Genomic DNA, 22,127 nt, shown 5'->3' with positions numbered 1-22,127 from the left:
ATGAGTAAGGGATAACATGGACATGATGAAGGCTGACAGTTACCTCTGGAATTCTGATTTTCAAACAAATGCATGACTTGTTTCATTGGTATAATCAAGAAAAAAGTGGCTTCTGCACCAGCATGAATAAAAAAAGACGGTCTAGTTCAAGTTAAAGATAACCAGGGTAACTAAAAAAAGGGGGTAAAAAGTTAGGATGGCTTGAATACCAGGAATTGATGTATAAAAGAACCAACCTGAAAATTCATAATATCCACCATTAGCAAAGAATGATCCATTAGAATTCTTAAACAGTCCAGTTGGCTAAATAATTCTCAAGCGCAGTAAGAACATGACACAAATAAAAACAACAACCAATGCCAGTGATGCATGACTCAGTGAGTTCTAAATGTGAATTTTTAAAACAGATTCAAGGTAAGTTAAAAGAATAGAATACAGAGACTCTTTCAGATAAATAAATTTCATCCAGGAAGTTTAACCAGAGCAGAATTTTGGTTCCTGTTAAGTGAAAACATGTTAAGTTAGATGAAGGCAGAGAATAGATACATTTTCCTAAGAACAGACATCATGTAGCCAGCCAAGAGCTGTGTCTATGAAGATTTAAAAATGATTCCTAAGATAAAACACCAGAGTCAGAACTCAAACCACTTCCAAATCTCTTAGTATTTATAAATCCAGTGACAAAAATAATAACTTGAAAACACCTATTTGGTAAAGAATGATCTATAAACAAGGATAGTATGGGGAAAATGAATTATGTTTACTTTAAATCACAGGATCTCAAAAATTATGTAAGCATCATCGAAATAAAGCACTACTCTTCCAGATTTACACGCAGGTTATATAATGTGACTCCGTGGTCAAGTTTCTAGAATTACTTAAAATCATATAGTTAGGATATTATCAAAGCACTTTACTATCTTTTGGGCTTAGTTATGTCTTAAAAACAACAACAAATGAATCTCAAAATGTAGGTGGGTACTGTTGCGTTTATACTTCAAAGGGAGAAATGAATACATGAAATTGAGCTCTGGCACCCAAAATCACAAATCCCAGAGTCCAACCTGTAACAAACATGCCCTTACTGCTGCTTAGCTGGTAAATGAAGAAAAAAATGCAAAAATACGTTCCATTTAAATTTAAGTCTTGAACACAAATTCATTTTGGTGTGAATAAATTATCTTCCAATTAAAATGTAAAAATAACACTAAAAATGACAGAGGATACTATTCAGCGTTTCAAGTTAGGAGTTAAAAGTGAAGACAAAGTTAGAAAAAGTAGAATACATTATGGAGAAGTTCCTCTCTCAAATGTCAATCCCGCTTTTAGAAAGCACAAACCCAGTTTCATCAAAATTTGCTAGCACAACAGAGAGAGAAACTTCCTGACAAAACTTAGCCAGGACAACGTTTAAGATGAACAATTCCCATAACCGTGATGGCTCCAGTGACGCTGTAGTTGTGCTGTTCTCCAGCTTCTTAAATTATTTAAGAAGAAGGAGTGTTTGGATTAGATTCTTTCCTTGGGGCAGGAAGGGAAGAAAGGAGGTACTTGTGTGCTGGAGGCCTCCCATGGGCTCCGAGAACCCCGGGATGGGCCGCATTTCCTGTGTGATTTTTACAGTTGGGGCCACGCAGAAGTCAGGACAATCTGACGGTTATGGTTACTGAAAATATTAGATGTTCACCAATAAAATACTACCTCAGCATATTTTTTGCTTTCTGGATGTAACCACTTAATAACAGGACTTGAGAAAGCTGCGCTGTGTGAATCAAACACATGAAAGTACAAATATTCCTTTTATAGAAAGCAAATCTTAGACGGTGCATTACAATCAACCGTTCTGGTGAAAGACAAAATGCCCAGCATTACCACGCCGCTCACATATATGGTGTATTATAACCTAACGTCCAAACTGGGTAAACAAAGTCAAATCATCAAAGAAGGGCTTTCTCCTGGGCCTGTGAGGCGGGGGCCACTGATTTCCAGGGCGTGGCAGCAAAGATCCCCTGTGGCTCAGCCACGAAAAGGTGTCAGATGAGAGCTCACCAAACTCAGCCTTTCTTTTCCACTGCATTCAATTTCATTAGAAACCAGCTTCCTTGATATTATCTCTCAAGAGAAAAAGAATATGGAAAAATGAAATGATGTGAGGTAAAATGACCCAAAGGCTAACTCTAGAGTATTCTTTTAACTTCTAAGCCACTTTTAATTTATTGTGCGGCCGCTCGTTTTGCATCCTCTACATAAGGATCTTGCTAAATGAATGACACCAGGTCTGGGGAACCCTTTGCCTCTACTCTTTGTGGCAAGCACACCAGGGGAGATGGAAAGCAGAAGGGCTGGCACTTTTATTTAGACGGTGGTTTCCTCAAGGCAATGAATGTCCTCCCGGGGTACCAAGGATGGTCACTGGGAAGAGAAAGCCTCAGTTCCTGATTCCCTGGGGCTAAGTACCTGGACTGGTGATTCCTTTTCCCACACAAAAGATTTGCGTCTCCAAGCTGCAGGTGAGGCATTGGGTTCCCATGCGGCCCATCCTGCAGCAACCACATCTACTCGGATGCACAAGCAAGTCCGATCTGTCTGTTGCCTCAGCTTTTCTAAGCATACAGGGTGGGGCAAAATACATTTCCAGTTGTTTGCACGGAAGATCATGAATAAGTAATATTACAAGAATAAGCTCTGTTTCACGCACTCACAAGTGTAAACCCAGCGCTGCCCACCTGTGTTGCTTCCCTGTGTAGGCTGTCCTCAGACATGGGAACTGCCAAATCATTGGACTTTCAAATGTGAATTTGCTTATGGGTGGATTTAATTTAATAGCTGAAATTCAGCACAACACAAACATACTCACAAGTGACATGAAGCAGGGAAGTAATCATCAACGCCCTGATTGGTGTTCGGAGACCCCCTCACCCAAGTTGCCCCCGTCGGGGTCTGAGTTCTCGCCGCCTCCTTCCCCTCATTCAAACCTCCACAGCTCCCCAACCCCCCGTGCTGCGGATCATTCCTTTTAACCAGCGCTTGGGTAATTTCCCCTCTCCACATACACTCCCATTGCTTTAGTCAGACCTTTGAATTATTATGACTTCCTCCCAACAGGCCTCCTGCCACAGCCAACAGAGCATCTTTCCAAAGGCCTTCAGTGGTCTTAAAATGGGTCAAGGCCTCTTGGGCTTCTGAGAAGGCTCCGTGACCCGACTGCAGCTTGTGGCCCGGCCCCGGCCTGGCTCCTCAACCCCTGCCTGGCAGGCTGTGCTCTGACTACAGCTGTGGCCCGCACCCTCATGCTGGGGCGCCCCTCCACCTCCGTGCCTTTGCCTCGGAATTACCCAGAAAACTCCTCTAATGAGGAATTCTGTAAGTGACCCTGAGCGGCTCCACTTCCTGGGAGGCTTCTAGGTCCTTCTCCCGCTAGGTTTCGGGCATATGTGCCCCTCCTTTGTGTTTTCTTCCCCTGTCCTACTTACATGCTGTCTTATAGTCACCTGTCCTCGTACCTGTCTCTCCACAAATCTGAGAGCTCCTTCAGGGTAGATTCTGTGTTACACAGTCAGCATTGAGCACAGGGTCAAGCACTATGTTCTGAGTGAATATTCAAAGCTTAAAATGTATCCTAAAATGTTCAGAATAGTTCTGTACTGGTAATAGTCGTATTATGCAGACCAAAAGTCATCTTAAAATTTAGAACATGTCCAATAGCTCTAAAGGGAGGAAAACAGGGACAAGTTCACATAGGTGCTCATTAAAAATACACTTACCAAAAAGAGCTGAATGACAATAGTTTGTAATACTTATTAGATTCACACATACACTTTGAATAGGCTAATAATAGCACATAGTGATTCATGCAGTTCTTGAATTCCCCCCCAATTATCTCATTGAAAGTCACTGACACTCAGAGACATACGTCTAGGGTGCCACTGTCCTCAGGGATAAAAGCTGGCATCTCCTTCAGTGTGCTTCACTCTCCCCCTCCCCAATCTGCAGAAATATTTCTACTATCAGTAGAATTCAAAAGGCCTACAGCAGACAGTTTCTATGACGAGAAAAGCTGCTGGAGGCAAAAACAGCAAAACAACAAGTAACAGTGAGAGAATACATATCAGACAAAGAAAGGGAGCCTTGAAAAGAACGTATAAGAACTAGATGAAGCTGCTAAACGTGGAGCGTAGGTACCCCCGTAAAAGCCCGAGACAGCAACGCTTCTCGACTGGAGGCAGGAGGATTGTGCCTATCTGCGCAGTGCCACGGGAGGCGCTGCAGATTTTTTCCAACACACACACACGGAATGCCAAAACGGCTATTCTTGGAGTAGAATGAATGACGTTAGCCCATGTGTGAAGAAAGAAAAGTAACTAAGTTACTTCAAAGCACACAGTTTTGCCCCCACTTTGAATCAACCTCTGTAGTTCCAACACCAGGCAATCCAAAGGGAGGGAGGCGAATGGTTTCAAGTCGGGGCCAGGACCTGCCTTTGCCGTTTCCTGCCTGCCTTTGCAGCATAGTGAGATTGTATCAAAATTTGTTTTTAGAAGTATTCAACTAAAACTAAATAAATCATGGAAGTATATAAAATCTAGGTGCTAAATATAAGCCATCTCATTTATACTTATGGAGATCAAAAAGCATTTTGGTATTAAAGAACATTTTTGTTCTCTGGTGTAGTGCTTTTTAAGGTATTATATAATTACCCTTACTGACAGTATAGTGTTTAGCTTTGTCAGGGTCTCTGTTGGAATTATAATTCCAGACTGAGCAAAGAATTCTATCAAAACTCAATTATCATATTAAAACACTTGATCATGTGTTCCCTCAAGATTCCCAACTTTCTATTTCTGAGAAGAGAACAGATTTAATGAGATATTTTCAAAGTAGAGCTGGTAAGGGGAATATTTGTGAAAAGCACTGCCAAAAAGACAATTCATTTGGTAGACACAGAAAAGGCAAAATTTACCACATATCCTGGAGCAATGGGTATTAAATAATCATCTCCAAATAAACTCTACAAATCAGTGTGGTCCTTATGGTCTCAACTAAAGATGGCATTGCCTAAAGGAAATCTCTAAGGTCAGCCAGCAATTAACTGAAAGGTTTTGATTAAAAATGCTATTGACTGCTTTTATATCACACAGCTTCCTGGTTATTATATTTCATGGGCTAAATAGGTGCCAAGACATTAAACTGTCAATAATCTATTAATACTGGACTGTTACGCTCACTCTCCCTGAATCTGCAGGCAAAGGTATTCAAGCCAAGTACCTGCCTAACTAATGCAAATTCCCCAATATGGAAATCAATCGTATCTTTATTACCTCCCAGATTCAGTGCCTAGGAGTGTTGACAAAATACAACAAAAATATGCAGATAATAAATGCTTACTCAGATGAGTTAAACTAACATTTGTTTTTTACGAAATTGCCGAAGGGCTGGGGAACGTGTCCTGGAATCTGACTTTCTTTCTAAGCCATATTTAACAGTTTCTAAATTGAATGTAATAAACACTTTACAAAGAGAAATGAGAAGTTATTTAAAGTGAGGCTCATAGGTCCCTGCCACTCAGCATCTGGAAAGCAGTTATACATTGGGGCGGGGTGGAGGGGGGAACTTTTAATGAATTTAATAGAGAAAAGCACTTTAATTAAATGCTGTCAAAGTGGATTGTATTAATGACTGTACACAGAGGAATTTACAGCGAGCCAAGTTTATTTAGCAAATAGAAACTGGGCTTTCAAAGCCTGCAAGTATTTATGTTTCCGCAGTTGCAGTACATCTAGAAGATGATGATGGTGCCAAATAAAACCGTTGAGTTATTAGATATGATTTTATTTATTGTGTATTATTAAAGTTTCAAAGGCCTCAGGGGAATTAATTTCATTTTCAAAATGAAATTCTGCATCTGATCAGAAAGGGTTAAGGAAAGAGAACACTGTCCCCCAATTTCTCTGTGCCCTAGAATTTGGAAGCAGCTGAGTGGCCAGTGGGGATGACCTTTCCCAGGTTCAACCAGTCAGAACTCACTTCACGGCAGAGTAGTGGCAAAGCAGTCGATGATAGTATTTCTTCTAAGACGTTTTTACCTGTTCTTTTTTTTTTCCCAGTGATTTGTCACTAAACATAATTCATTCTATTACACATAGCAATAAGCTGAAAAATGACCAAAGCTCCTAAAAATCTCCATGAAAATTTGGTCGCCATAACTTTCGTAATGAAAAACACGAGTAGCACAAACTTCTACAAAGGAAAAGTATCAGATGTTTGACTTGGGGCAAATAGGGAAAAAAAAGGTCTTCCTCGGTATCTGCTATTCAGAGGGTGACCACAGAACAAACCTATTATTAATGATAATATTTTAAAAATAAACAAAGAAAATATGAGCCTTAATGCATGAAAGCTGTAAAAGATTGAAAAGCCGGTCTGGCTGGAAAATACTATGTGTGTGTCAAAATGATTTTCTCTACCGTTTGTAAAAACGTAATTATCCATGATATGCTATTATCCGTGATACGCTACAAGGGTGAGGGATTTCAAGTAAATGCATTGCAAGCTGAGGACCCGCCTTTGGTCTCACGTCCCTGCCACCACCATGTCTGTGAGATCACAAACCCCTGCCATGATTTACCACATCCTTCTTGCAGTTATATATATATACACTTCTTCGGTCTGTCTTTAGATTTTAATTCAAAACATGAGGAAGCGGGAGGAGGGAAATGTGAGGATGGAGGAAAAGCACAAAACACAAAGCCCAGCACCTATTTGCTTTCAAGGCCAGGGTAATGATCACAAATGGAGACTTTCAACTTTCTAAATAAATAATCTAATTTTTAATCCTCCCCCCATCCAAGCTATTTATTAATATCAGATGTTTGATCTGTGTCTTTGTAGTTCTGGGACTTACATGCAACCCTGCTTTTCCCCATCTGTGCCAAGATGCTTCAGACTAGTCTTTGAAATGCTGCACATGCAGATGAATCGGACATAAAATAGAAGCTGATTCCAGGCACATTCTACATGTGAGGAATGGCAACACAGAACACAGATGACATTACATGTTCACAGTGTCCTCTGTAACTCAACTTCACGTATGCAGACATGGAGAGATCATGGAAGTACAGCATGCCATCTCCGGCCTATTTGTCCTAGGGGCTCGGAATAGAGTGGCTGGTTTCTTGCAAATAACATGACAAGAAAGCATCTCCCCTGGTACATCAGCAGTTCTAACATGAAGAGATATCAAAGAATCATCAATTGCTAGAACATACCAGTGCATCTGATCCGGATTATGTTTTACAAGCCAAAAAATCTAACAATTTGCTCCTCTCCTTTCATTACTAAGGAAGTGACTATATTAACTTACTGCACAGACTGCTTAACTATTTTAGCTCTATCTCATTAGGAGGCTTTTGTTTCACATGAAGCATAAACTCAAATAAGGATTCCTCTCAAACATATACTCCCAAATTAAAATATTTGACATTTGTCCACCATAATTCCTTCCCACTCTTCTGTTACCATACTTTTGAGTACACTGTTGACATGAATGGTCATAAAACTGAAATGAGAAAAATGATACTTAAAAATTATCGGCATGTGGATACTGCATGTCTATAGTATATGCTCATTTTAGCACATTCTCTTCATTTAGATCACAGGAGAAATAGGAAGGCCTTTCCATAGCCACATATATTTATCTTTAAGAGTTCACATCATAGATTTTAGCTTCCTAAGTTTAGAGTACTTTCTAAAAAATAACTGACTTTTCATTTTGAAATGCACCGTCTGGGTTCAGTTTTCCATATTTTAAAAAATACTGCTAAAAGAACTCATGTCCCACTTTCTACCTAGAGTCCCCAAATCTCTTGGGTGTTCGGCACTAGGAAATCACAGACTATGGATTCATTATGCCACATGGTTCTGATTCTGCAAAATCAACCTAACCGATACTCAAGTTAGCCTTCTATATTACATACAGACAGACACACACAGACAGACTTCCTTGAACATGAAGAAATAAATTTAAAGTAAAGGAAAGCATGAAGGGGAAGAGTAGAAAAACTACTGTCCAAATAAACTACTTTTGATACCTAGGTGATAAAGTGAATGGCTGAATACCATCCAGCCATTCAGTTCTGGGAACACCTGACCTTTCTCTCATGCAATGGTTTTCAGCATATTTTGTTTATGAAAAATAAATACATGGATATCCACAGAGCTTCAAAAAAGAAAAAGTTAAATGGAGTCTATTCAGTGTTGTGCTGGTAAACGTTTAGCCACTGGCTCTCTAGAGAGAAAAGCCCCGACTGGATCACCTGCCCGTTCCTGCGGAGCGCACCAGCCCAGCGAGCCAGGTGCATTCTTCCAGCGCGTGCGGCCCCTTCCCAAATGCCCGAAGCGCAGCCACGGCGCCCGGGCCAGCGGACGCCCAACGCAGCTCACGCCTGGCTCTGCTCTAGAAAGCGATCCCATCCCTCTCTGCGCCCCGCCCCAGGCTTGCTCCCTGGAAATCCTCTGCTTGTCCTGACTGACCTATGTTCTCAGCCCCAAAGTGAGGAGGACGACCCTGAGTGATATAAAACTCCATAGAAGATTCCATATCAAGAGGTGAAGGGTTATATGATTTGCAGTGAATTAGATCTAGAAACAACCTGTGAAGAAAGTGAACTTGTGACCTTAGAACTGTCAAATCTATCTAGTTTGCTTGATCTCCCATTTCTAGGGTTAAACCGAGTAATAATAAAATAAATGAATTTCAGAACTTTGGCAGTTTTCCTTTAATTGAAAGTGTGCTTTTCTATCATTACAAGGGGAAGTTCCAGACTTCGACTTAATAAAAATCAGCAGTAGTTTTCAGCTACATTAGATTTCCACACTAAAAAGAAACAGCTGAGAAGCCACAGTAGGTAGGTTTGGCTACGATAGTTTAAAACTCAGTGGCTGACTTTCTCTTGCAATTGTCATAACTATCAATCATAAGACAATCAACTGGATCTCTACGAGCCCATATAAGGTGTTCATCATCTGTTACTTTGTTGCTAATTTATTTTTCCAAAATGCATTTAACCTCCCAGGAGCAATGAGTTTTTGTTTTGTTTTTCATTTTTTACATTTTCATTAAAATACTCAAATGGGGATCCGAAATAGATAAACCAACTTACAGAAGGAGTGTTGCAGATAAAGTCTCTGTGGTAACCTACCCCATGTTGTAACAGTTTAGAAAACAATAGAAGAAAACTCTAAGGGATAGAACCCCTTATCTAAGGTCACATGCTCAGCCTTGTGATGACAGATTGTCACTTTTGGGGACTTTTCTTTTCTATACCGTTTTTCCCCCACTTGGTTAAAGTTCATTGAAAATAGGCATAGAAAGTGATTTTTATTCCTTACAAGATACTCTAGTTCCTGAAACAGTGAATAGAAAGTTTTAGAGGGGTAACAAACATACAGAAAAATTTAAAATATCTGAGAACTTTTTACTTTAATGTCATACTACACTCAGATTTAAGAAACTCTTAGTCATCTATATTAAATGTGCTTTAAAGAATTTTAATCAGAAGGATCTTCATTCAAAAGACACACTTATGTCTGTTTCTACCATTATGTAAGATATCATAATTTTTCAAAATTAAAATCAAATGGTTATATTTATCCTCAGGCTCTTAGTCCTGCAGCTCCCACTCATGAAGCCATGACTTAGACATTGTGAACTGCACTTCAAATAATTTGTTACCACCAACAGCAAAATTTGCAAATGTTTTATTTTTTCTTTTATCTTTAGTAGATTAGAACTGATTCTATATTCCTTCTGCAGCAATACTATTCATACATACTTCCACTCCTGTTTACTTGCATTTGTGAGAGGAAAAGAGGTAGGATTCCAGCTGGTGACACCAGGAATTGAGTCACTTACATGAAGACCACACATTATTATTTTCAGTATGAAGGACCCATTAAAGAATGTCCTAGGACCTTAGAGAATTCTGCATCTTTGGTCAACCTATACTACTGAGCCTACTCTACAAAAGTCTATATTCATTGCCCTGGTAGCCTCTAAGCAACACAAGACCAGAGAAAATTTCTTTTCCCTTGTCTGAGTCCATCAGAGGCTAGTACAGAGCTGCTGATGTGGTGAGTGCTTGTTTAATCCTGGACCAAAGAGGTCCTGCTTGTTTAATCCTGGACCAAAGAGGGCCAAACATTGTCAGTATGTGACATCCTGACAACTCTGTGGGTTCTAATGTGTTGAGAAGGACAGAAGAAGGCCCAGAGATGATCCAGAAGCTCAGTGGTCTTTGTGCTTTTTCAAGCTAAAACCATTTTTTCTTTAAAAAAAGCACTAACCCACTTTTGTCATATCCAATACATTTTATTATGCTTAACAGGGATTTTATTCAGAGCTAAGAAAAAAAGTTCTCACTTTTAAATAACTTATAATGACTTTTAAAGAGCTTGGAAATGTAGAAAGATCAGATGAAACTAGACAGCTCTGATTTTTTCAAATCTGACTCAAAACAGTTGTACAACATGTACCCAATAGAGGTGAGGCACCCTCGCATGCCTCGCTAGTTAGAAAATTATGTGCTGACACCATCCTTGGTCAACTCTGAACTCTTTTGAGGAGAATTATTTATTTTATCTTTAATGTTAACCCTAATAATGCTTAGATAGTGCTATCCTTTCTCAAGTGCCTTCTAGGCAACCACCTTCTCATGTAAGCCTTAGACCTATAGATTTGGAATTACCATCACTATTTCCAGAAAATTATAGTGACCTGGGCATGACCAGCGAGCTCCAATTCCAGTGGTGGCCCCAGATTTCAAACCCAGGTCTTCTGAAGCTCCAGCCCTCTCTCCTCTATCCATGCTGCTCCCCAAGCTTCTGGCTCAGCAATTGTTTCCATCTACCTGGATAAGTAAGCTCTTTCACAATTTATATCACTTATGTTTAAAAAGGAAGAAGGGTAAAAGAAATCTAATTTTCACTTGGATATTTTCCTCTCTATTAAAATATTTTTGAATCAGGCAGTCCAAAATCTTATACAATGGCTGTATTAGTATGTATCTGTGGACCAGTATTGTCAGTTCCATCAATTCCCAGATGCAGCCCCAAAAGTCTCAGAAAGGCAACTAAGACTGAGCTTCCAGAGCTACCCTCATGCCTTGTTTCAGCTGCGATCTTCTCTCAGATTTATGGACTTGCTTGAGTGATTAGGCCTAAATCAAAGTATGTGAAATTATCACCTCTGCTCTGAAGAAACAGTGAAATGACGAGAACTTCATCCATGCAGGGAAACCCTTCCCTGCAGATGGGCATTTCTGTTTCTAATGCAAAGACAATGAACACCTTTTGAATCAACAATGCCCTGTAAAAGAGAAGCACTCTGGTAGAAAATGTAAGAAGAAACTGTGCAGCGGGTTCCCACGGTCCTAGAATAGAGTGTGTTTTTCTGCCACAACAGTTCACTTGTAAGGGGGACTAGTTCACATGCCTGACCCTCCAAGGGCTACACACAGCTTTACCAACACATGCCCAAAGAGGCAAGTGGCTCCTCGGCTCAAGAGTTTGGTCAAGTGCTAACGATAAATTAGCCCATAACCCCAGTGCCAAGTAATAAGGTAGCTGCTTAGAGGAGTCACCCTGGGTGAGAGAATGAACATGACCAGGATTTCAAAAGCAGTGTTTGTCTGTGTGGTCAAGGAGCAATTAGAGGTGAAACAGAAATACTTATCTGTTTTCCATCAAAACCATCTTTTAAAGTGCCACTCAATCACTAATCTACATATGCAATTCTTTGCAGAACTATGGAAATCCCTTGGGACTCTGTCATATAGACTCAGAAGGTCTGTTTGTTTCAAATAGCCATGCTGTTGTTTTTTTTTTAAGATAATATCATCTCTGAGAGGCTCAACATGTTTTAAAGATATTACCCAGTACCTTCTGGAAACAGCTAGAAAAACTGAAGCAAAGATATGTCACCCAAGGTCAGAATCAAAGAAGGAAATAGAACCTATGAATTCCACTAACTTGTAGTTTGAATTCTAGATTTAGGCAAGGTAGCAAGAGGGAAAATGGAAGTGTGTTTAGAAATGTAATTCTAAGTGAGTAAAGGGAAAAACTGCCCAAAAATATGTGTAAAATTCTATCTGTTTTATTCACTGTTACATATGTGGTGCCCAGAATAATATGCAGCACACGGAAGGAGCTCAACAAATATTTGTTAAATAAATAAGTAAAAATGTGAGGATAAAAATGGCCAATCTTCTTAATCATGTCTGTAACTTGAGGCCTGAAAACAGTTTTTCTATCAATATTAATCATCTTTGCCAAAAGCCAGACTTTGCTAGGCATCTATAGGAATATTTAAAGAAATGTATTTTCTCTCTCACAGATGAAATGTGACAGGACCCCACAATCGCTTTAATTTTAGTTTAAGTTTATTTTGTTGTTTTTGTGAGTGGGGGAAAGAAAGGATATATTCTAATGCACTTTCTATCTTCATTTCTCTATTTATTTTGCCTCTCTCTTTCCCAACTTGTTCCACATTGCTCATATGTAATCAGTTTGTCCCCTCACAGAATTTATTAGCCATTACCCTCTATTTTTTCAGGTTAAAAAGAAGTGTTTCAGGTTATTGAAAAGAAAGAAAGGGCAGGAGGGAGGCAGAGAAAGAAGAAAGAAAAAAGGGAAGGAAGGAAGGAAGGAGGGAGGGAGGGAGGGGGGAGGGGGGGAGGGGGGGAGGGGGGGAGGGAGGGAGGGGGACAACTAAGCTTTACGTTCAAAAGTATTATGTACGTATGTTTGATCTTATTTTCCTATCAGAACACCAAGAAAAGGCCAAGGTGCTGAAGGTCTTACATTATATTTGGCTTCATCTGAGATCATCAGAAGGAAAGAAGACAAAAATGTGTATGAGGAGCCCTCCATCCCAAAACTTAAAAACAGACATCAAAAGGATAATTTATATTAATGATTTTAGTGATTTCTGAGCACTGGGCAGTGAAGAAACTGGTGTGGTTGAGGAGTATTTGAACAATGTCAATGACACAGCTAATCCTGATTCCTCCCTTTACCTGTAGAGCAGCACTGGGTAAAATACCTTCCATTCAGTTTTAGGACCTAAAAACCAATGAATGTATCAGTAATTATTAGTGTTAGCTAAAGGGATTGTGCTGCCTCTCAGAAATGCAAAATACCAAATCCTACTATTATTTAAAGAAGCAAAGCAATTATGGAAGAGCAAGCTACTCTAGAAGCCAAGGTTCCCTACGTTCCCACAGGGCAGGAAAAGCCTGGGAGAAGAGGAACCCAGCTGTTTTGACATTTCATCTCCAACTACTAGCTAGCCCTGCATGTTTAATTTGGAAGGTGGCATATTATGAAAGTGCAGTCACTCACAGGGAGAGCTCAGCTTGGCAAAAACACCAGAAAACTCCACAAAGAATGAGACGCAGAAAGCTAATTCCAATGACTGAAATGATAAGCCTAGTAAAATGCTGACCCCACTTGAAAGAAATAAACAAGCGGACCCAGGACATTACTATAAAGTTCTAAATTTAGTTTCTATGAGTATCTATAGCACGCTGCCTGAATGCATGGAAGTACATGACAAATGTTTCTTTTAATGCAACGAAATTAAAAGGCGTAAAACTAGATACACATGGAACTTAAAATCACCCTAGGCACTGGTATCCTTCTGCTTACATGTCCACAGCACTATACATAAAAAAATCATATAAATCTCCCTTAATCTGAGAATTTTATACTAGACTTCTTATTCAGACCCACAGCCATCTACCCTGATAAGTGCAGGGTCCTAGGAGCCAGGTTCAGCTACATGGCCCAAATTTTCCAGCCCAAGGGCAGCCCATTAACAAGTTACCTACAGCTGGTCTACAGCCACTTAGCTCTCTGCTTCTCAATCTCTGTATTATTCTAATGTTCTCCCCAGCAGAACTCTACCTTTAAAAAGCAGTGCTTTCCAAATTAAGCATTCACTTTATTGGTTGGAAATTAAATGTCAAGAAAGTTTCCCTTCATGGGGTTAAGGTGGACCAGTCGATTTCCCTCTTATAAGAATATAAAGTAGTAAATACAGATCGGGCAACAGACACTGGACTTGACAAAGACACAGAGATAAGTCACGAGATAGAGCAAAGGTCATGGGTAACCCAAGGCTTCGAAGAGGCAGAATTATAATTCAGAGAAACTGTGAGTATAAGCAGAAGTTACAAGGTAGACAAAGATGCAGAGTAAATGGGAAATCAGATGAAAGTGAGAAGAAAAGCTGGGTGGTAGAAAGAAGCTGGCATGAGTTGGAGGTATGTTATGCCTAAGATAGCAAAGGAGAGGGTGGACCCATGAACTACGGCTACTTGATTGAGCTCTAACCATACTCACAGTCCTACAAGGAGTTCTATCACCCTCAATTTCTATAGCTCCAATAATTAAGCCGAAATTTCTTAAGCTGGACAGTCTTTGTCAGAATGTCTGGTAAAAGAAAAACTTTAAGAAACTTTAAATTTTTTTTAAATATATCTTTATTGATTTCAGAGAGAGGAAGGGAGAGGGGGAGAGAGAGAGAAACATCAATGAAGAGAGAGTCGTCATTGATCGGCTGCTTCCCGCACACCCCATATTGGGGATTGAGCCCGAAACCTGGGCATGTGCCCTCACTGGGAATCGAACCCTGATCTCCTGGATCCTAGGTCGATGCTCAACAGCAACAGCTGAGCCACACCCATCTGGGCAAGAAACTTTAAGTTTAAAGAGTAGGCAAGCAACTTACCTAAATTTCTACAAAAAACAAAATCACAGCTAATGTCTAATCTATTGGCTACCAAGTCTAATGAGGTTCTTCAACTTTCTGACATCATTACTGAGAGAAGCACATTCACTACACTTTGGAAGAAGTCAGTCGAAGACAGAAGTGACCATTTCCTAGAAAATAAATGACTGCAAATGAACTCCAAATCTTCTTATAATCCCAAATGACAAATTTTAAAGTTTGGACATGTTGAAAAGCTAACTAGTAACATAGAAATGAAGAATAAATGCATGTGGGATAGCATAAAAGTAATACGAAAACAACTAGTGTGGCTCCTCCTTGATGACCAGGGATGCCCAAAGTTTTCCCAAGTGAGGACCTATTTGTCCCTAACTGCAGCAATATTTCATTAAAAATGACAAGTGATCATTTGCATCTTTTCCCAGGACTAGAGGTTTCAAAACTCTCAAGTTCCATTTAGACACAAGGCTTTGCAGAGGAGCCTGGAATGAATCCAAGGTGGGAAAAATTCTAGTAATCTGGAGAATTTGCAAACATCCTTAACTGATTAATTAATTAGCTTATATGTTTCTTTTCTTAGAAGTCCTTTTGGAAGCCAATTCACAAATCAAGATATAGCTACAGCTGGAGTGGAAAGGTACGGCTGAACTCTCAGGGCTCAAAGTCAGACTTCAAGTACCCTTCAACATCAGCAAGGAGAGTCATGTGCTAAAGCTATCTCACAAACGCTCGGTGCCAAATGAAAATGGCAGTCACATCAGTTCTCTGACATCACACCCAGGCTACAGGTTTCAATGCAGTCAGTATCCTGGAAAAAAGACAGCTCACAAAACTAGATCTATTCAGTGGAATGATTAAAAATTGACTTGTGTACGCAAAAGGCTTACACAGTACAGAGAGCCGGTAGCAAGTGCTCAGGGAACGCCTTCTCTAAGCTTCAGTTTCTCACATGTAAAAGTAGATAAAAACCACCCTCACCCTTGGTTTTTCACAAGGTTTGAAGAAAATAAGACACGTAAAAGTCTCATGTTTCGGAAACCTAGTCCCCACAGAGGGGAGCTGCTGTTGGACTTGAAGACCCATGATCATCACCATTGTTATTACCACCACTGGGACTTGTATAGGAAAAACCTAGAGTTGGCCTCAGTGGTAATTATGATTTTTTATCTTACACTCTTGGCAATGAATGGTGCGTCTATCCCTGGGTGTCTCAGCCCCAACACTACTGACACTGTTTTTGGGGGACTGGGAGGCTGTCCTATGTATTCAGGGATATTTGGCAGCACTCCTGGCCTCCACCCACTAGATACCAGTAGCATCTCCAAGCTATAATAACCAAAAATGTCTTCAGACATTGTCAAATATCCATGGGGGTCAAAGTTGCCCCTGGTTGAGACCCACTGGTTGACAGCAACAACAGGGAATCGGTGGGTTAGAAAATACTGAGGATCCCGAGTGGGCAGCAATCGGGCCGAGCAGGGGTACACTGCTGGTGTCGGTGTCACCCACCAGGTCTCACATTCTTCCTCGGTGTACGGCATGGAATTTTAAAACAACTACTTGTCAGGAAACCACATAGCAGCAAGCTCAGAATTCCTGAACTTACAAAATAACCCATGGAAACACTGTGGTGGAAATGTAATAAAGCAATAAAGTACAAACGACACAGACATGAACAGTTTGGCAAATGCTCCCCAATCAAGCCCACTCAGTGACCTAGTCAGGGCATGAGCAATGTCCCTTCCTCTCCAGTGCACGAAGGAAGTGTGGTCAGAGGAAACCCTGGGTGCCAACGCCTGCATTTTCACTCAGCTGGGATTCGGGCTTCGGGCAAGGCTCAGCGTCTCTGCTCCAGTTTTTCCAGTTGTAAAATGGGGTTAGTAATAATGAACACTCAGACCTAGACCTAACTAGTTTTCTATTCTAAGTTGAGGATATCCATTCACTACGGGCCTCAGGTCATAATAACCACTAGGGAGAAAATCACTACAACCACGAGAAATAATTTTGTCTCCAACTTTTGGCATGAAAAATAGAATTTATTTCATCTCTTTCACTGAATGCTTTCATTTGCCTTACCACGTCCTCTCACCTACGTTGGCCTTCCTTGTGCTACGTTTACATGGACTAGAAACAAGCCCCCCTGTTTTCATTATCCCCTGAAGGAACCTACTTAGGGGTTTCCCCCCCCCAATAATCTCCCCTGCTTCATGAAATTTTAATATGTGAGATATACTAAGTATCTCACCTTTGGATGGCCACGAACCATTGTAAATTGAAGATTTTTCATGCTCCCGAAGAACCAATTTTCACCCCTGGGGCAGCATTGCCTCATGAAGGGTCCAAGGAATAGAGGGATCTACTTTACAAGTGTGCTCAGAGCCAGGAAAGTCACCTTCCACAAAGCAGGGACTTAAACACGGGTTTCTGAAGAGACTTAGAACACCAAGAAGAACACTGGAGAAACCAGACAATTCAGCATGACATCACCAGAAATACTGGGGAAGAGCCACTTCATTCTCCCAGGAAACACCCCCCCACCCAGTCTCTGGAGCTGACAGCACCTCTCGGCGGCTCCAAGCCCAACTAGGCCTCAACCATAACCTAGCTTCATCTCTGAAGAAAAGGCCATCAACATGCATTTCTTGGTAAGCATGCAAAGGATTCTGTTAGGTGTTAGGATTATAAAAATAAACAGCACAGAATGTCTCCCATGGAGGAAATCAGAACCCCGGGGGAAAGGCACATGCAGCTTTGGTGTGGCAGCTTCGATGTAGAGCTGGAGTCACAGGGGCAAGGTAGCCTTACAGGGGGCAGTGACAGGCGAGGGTGACAGGAGGAAGGCCTAAATGACTAGAGTGAAGGGATGTGTGTGCATTGACACCAGTGTGGTGACCAGGGCTGTGCAGCAGGAAGGTGAGTGTGTGCCCTGATTAAAAGGGATCAGATCAGCTCCAGCCAAGTGGCTCAGTGGGTGGGATCTTCTGATTTTTTTAGATTGTTATATGAAATCTGGATTTTATGTAAAATCTCCTGATTTTTAAGTGTGGGTTTAAAAACTGTAAACCCTTTGTGGACTTTAAAAAGGAAACACAGCTGCAGGCTGTGTTTAATATAAACCTATCAATTTGTAAGCTATTTGCAAACAAACAGCAGGAAAAATTTCCCCTCTTCTGTAAGGAGAGAGGCCCTGATCTAAGGGGCTTCTTAATGTCACAGAGTGTGCTTACTGGGGACCAGGGGATGTGCTGCTCCTTCTTTTATCTGGCACGTCTGTGGGGCCCTAATTCAACAAACTAACATGGTGGGGAATTATGCACAAAGATCACTGCTTCATATCCTTACTATTGAACCAAACTGGGAAACAGTGTCCCCTAACTGCTTAAAGAAATTTAAATGGCATCCTTCCCTGACCACCGTGAGGCAGACTTCATGCAGTTTAATATGCTACAGGTATCAGAAGCTCTTAACAATCACTGATTTCACTTGTACTCAACAATTTAATAATGGTGCATTTTCTGCCTAATTAGACAATAAGTAACATCATCAAACCAATATTATACTCCACATGAATTTAAAAATTCCTAAAATATGTAAGCAATTCTGTCTTCTTAGAATTTCAGTTGGTATAAGGATACGGGTAAATTCCAATCCTGAGTGCAAAGGCTTAACTTTTAGGCAGTTACAAGTATTTTTTAGTAGTTTGGGGTCTTTTTGAATATAGTCCTTCCCAAGTCACAGAGGCTGTGCCAACTATCTTATCCAGTCTCAGGAGTTCCAGTTATTTTTCTTTATTTTTCATATCATATCATGGCTGGAATGAATAGTTAATCCAAATCTTTGCATTTTACTGACAAACAAAATGCAGCGCTCAAAGCAGTGTCACTCAGACAGGCACAATGTAAAAGAAAAAGTGATGTATTTGAAGAGTTTCATAGTAGTTATGGGTTCAAGGTCAACGGCTAAGGCACAGTCAATATAAAAAAAATTACCCTATTTGTAAACTCTTTAAGATCTGGGAGATAGGAGAAACCTCTTATAAAGTAAAAGAATTCCCTCAGTGATATCAGAAGTTAATGTTAATAGTCACAAAGTGCTTAAAACTGAAAATAAAAATTACAGATTCTTAGCCACGAAATACTGCTGGCATACGCTAGTTCTGACATACTCACATGAAAGGTAATAAAACTCATAAATCAATTGCCTGTCTGCTTCTAAGATTTACTTGACTCAATCTGGTCAATTAAAAGACAAAGTATGTTGAATATCCTTTAGCTCCCTAAACATGGAGACATCATAGAAATGAGAATTTCTGGACAAGAAATGGAGACAGAAATGAAGGGAAGTTCTCAATTATAATGGAATAGGTTTTAGTATTTTTATCTCAAACTTTTCTAAATTTCCAACTTTAAAATAAAAATGGGATTTAAAATGGGACACCGTCAATGTCTAGATAAAGCAGTTTTTCACTCCTGTTCTACTTTTCCTGGACTGAACTAAGATGAAGCCTGAATGAAAAGTCCACACAAAGTCAGTGGTTCCCTGAAGCTAGTCCTTGGCCTTGTGTTGGTTTGACATAGAAGTTTTGACCAGTTTACATGAAAATGAGAAAAACAAGGTTGATGGAGAAGTTTTTTATATGACTGAATTTATACAGCTTGCAAGATCTTCTGTCGGAGGCTATCCTTTTCATTAATTTGTGTGTTATTAAAAATATTTTAATTTATAAAATATATTGATAAAAACTGGGAGCTTCCCTTAAATTTTTCATAAAAATTTACTTTCCTAAATAAAAAGTTAGTGAACCTATAGTGGACCTCTCTTTAATTTTAATTTCTACTAAATCTCAAAATATGAAAACCACTGCTCTATGTGACTCCGTGTGTTGATCTAATGGGGAGGTGCTCTGTGTGTGGATGAAGCCCCAGCCAGGAAAGGACAAAGGGGGAAAGGGAGACCATGGATCCTGAAGGGCAAGCCCTGGGGCTCACTTCCAAGGAATGAGTCACCCCATGCACCAGCCAGAGCCAGGCGAGTGGGGTCTGCCACGCATTAGCCCACCCTTGTCACCCACTGACTCTGGGTTTACAGTGGATAGAATAAAAGAGTGCCTCTAGGTGTTTCTAGCTCTGGATTCATGAGTCTACCCATGTGGGCGATTCACTCTGGGACTTTGGAAACTGGCCAATGGGAGCAGGATAGTATTGACTGAGACGTCAATATTCAGATGGAAAGTGATATAAGGGACCAATTCACTTCTGACTTCTCCCCCAGGCATGTAAGGGTGGACCAAGGAGAAAGAAGATAGGAAGCTTCAGGGTAGAGCATCTCGCCCCGTCCTTCACCACCTCTCCTACGACATCTTCAAGAAACCACAGCCCACCATTCTTTCACTCTCCTCATCTGCTCTCCCATTCTCTACACACACACGCACACCGACATGCACTCCTGCCTCAGCCTTCCCCCTCTTGCTGCACAAAAGGAGATTCAGACAGAGAGTGTGAAGGGTCCTCCTTGGTGGCAGCTGGGGTTGGACAGTAGGACAAATCTCACCACCTACCAAAACTATCTGTGGGCAAAACTCTAAAGGGTGCAGCCTGGGAAACCCTAGTTAATATTTCTTCCTGAAACAACTGATTTTAGACTATAGCAAGAGTCAGTAAACTCATTTACTTTCAGAAAGAAACATTTGTCTGAGTGACAGCAAAAACAAAGCAACAAAGCATGAAACCCAAATGAAGGTCGATTTTGAAGACAGAGGAAACCAAAGACGGTAAAAATTCGTCTTAACAGTCCAAGAACCTATCAGTAATTTCTCTGTGTTTCAGCGGAGTTCCATGGTGTTCTCAAGCTCATGCGGATATTTCTTTTCCTCAGCCTAATCAAACATTCCTTGAGGAATTTTTAATTGATTCATTGGCTACTTCAGTTTTTTTCTTTAGAAAGGTAACTAATGAGGACTATGAGTTGCGTTTTCTGATTGGGAGGTTTAATTCTGCACGAGCGCTCCTGCTTCACAGTCCCACAAGGAAAATGCCCGGAGAAAGGAGCTCCCTTTGATCTGACTTCTCAGTCGGTTTCCTCTGCGTGAGCATGAGTGTGCACATGAGCACACGCAGCCCCCGCTGAGAGAAAGGGGTCCTTGTCCCTAAGGACGTGGCACGAGACACCTTCCTGCGGGAGGTGGTGTGGGGTGCCCCTTGGGCCCTCCACGGCTGCTAGCACGGACAGCCCTGCTCAGATTGGAAGAAGGGGCGCTGACCTGCACTGGCTCGGGGGGAAGCTGGACCACGTGCTGCATGCGCTCACTGTGGTGATGCCTGGACTCCTCCTCGTAGATCACATCCCTCTCATGCTGGGGAAGGTTCAGGAAGCGACGGATGGTGCAGAGGTTCTCCCAGAGCGTGCGGTTTTCTGGGCTGGGGTTCTCCTTCCAGCGGAGCAGTTCGCACAGCCAGCCCTAGAGAGAGAGAAGGTCACTTGAGTTCACCTGTGGAGTGCAGAGCAGAAGAGGCTGGCTCGACTGCAGTCAGTGCCATCCCATGTTATCATATTTCTCTGTCAAAATTGTTTCCACCAACCTGGGGAGATACTGAAACAGCTGGGCAACTCTAAAACCAAACAATCACCATGTAGGCGGGTTACACCAATGCCCGAGAATCCTCACTCTTGTTAGTTATCTTAGCACCTTTCCTATCACATACATTCTCAATTAACTTACAGTTCCTTTGTAAAAGATACTCAAGCAAGATTATAGTTAACCGATACTCAGAAAATACTACTTTGTGCTCGCTCTACTACAATTTTTAAAAATTACCCAATTGGATAGTATTCCACCCTAAGAAAAGAGCAAAGATGAACAAATATGTATTACAAGATGACAAACTCTAAAGAAGAAAAAATATCTAAGTATAAAGAGCATTGAATTCTCCAGGGAGAAAAGAGTCTTACAATTATCAATAACTGCAAAATAGAAACAAGCACCTTAGCTAGAATGAAAAAAACCTGTATATTTGCTCCATCTCTGAATGCCTTAGGCTCTAGGCTCTGTTAACCATCACCTTCCCACCACAGCCACACCTGCAGGAAGGCAGGCAGTGGGTTGGGTCACACCTGCAACCGTGTGCCTCCCACCCCGGCATCCGGATGTTCTCTCGCTCGCAACTGCACGAGGAAGAAAATGTAATGCAAATAATGATAGATTATATGAAAATAATACAGAGGATGCTGTCAACATCGCTCACTGACTCGTGTCAAAATATTGTACCCAGTAGCTTTCTAACCCATCACTTCCAAGCTACATTGCAAATTTCAAAACAAGAACTGTCCCACATCACGCCTC

At 40.9% G+C, this 22,127-nt stretch overlaps 1 protein-coding gene across 1 annotated transcript in view; it reads right to left on the bottom strand.

Annotated features, from left to right (window-relative positions):
- Positions 1-22,127, bottom strand: part of SATB2 (SATB homeobox 2) — a 169,378-nt gene that overhangs the window by 13,324 nt on the left and 133,927 nt on the right. The window contains exon 10 of the mRNA XM_016220690.2: positions 21,048-21,245. Within this exon, the coding sequence (XP_016076176.1) occupies positions 21,048-21,245 (198 nt within the window). The remainder of the gene's footprint in view (positions 1-21,047; positions 21,246-22,127) is intronic.

Source organism: Miniopterus natalensis, chromosome 8, assembly GCF_054644295.1.
Source record: "Miniopterus natalensis isolate mMinNat1 chromosome 8, mMinNat1.hap1, whole genome shotgun sequence".
NCBI classification, from domain to species: domain Eukaryota; kingdom Metazoa; phylum Chordata; class Mammalia; order Chiroptera; family Miniopteridae; genus Miniopterus; species Miniopterus natalensis.
This window is presented reverse-complemented; position numbering and strand designations above follow the sequence as displayed.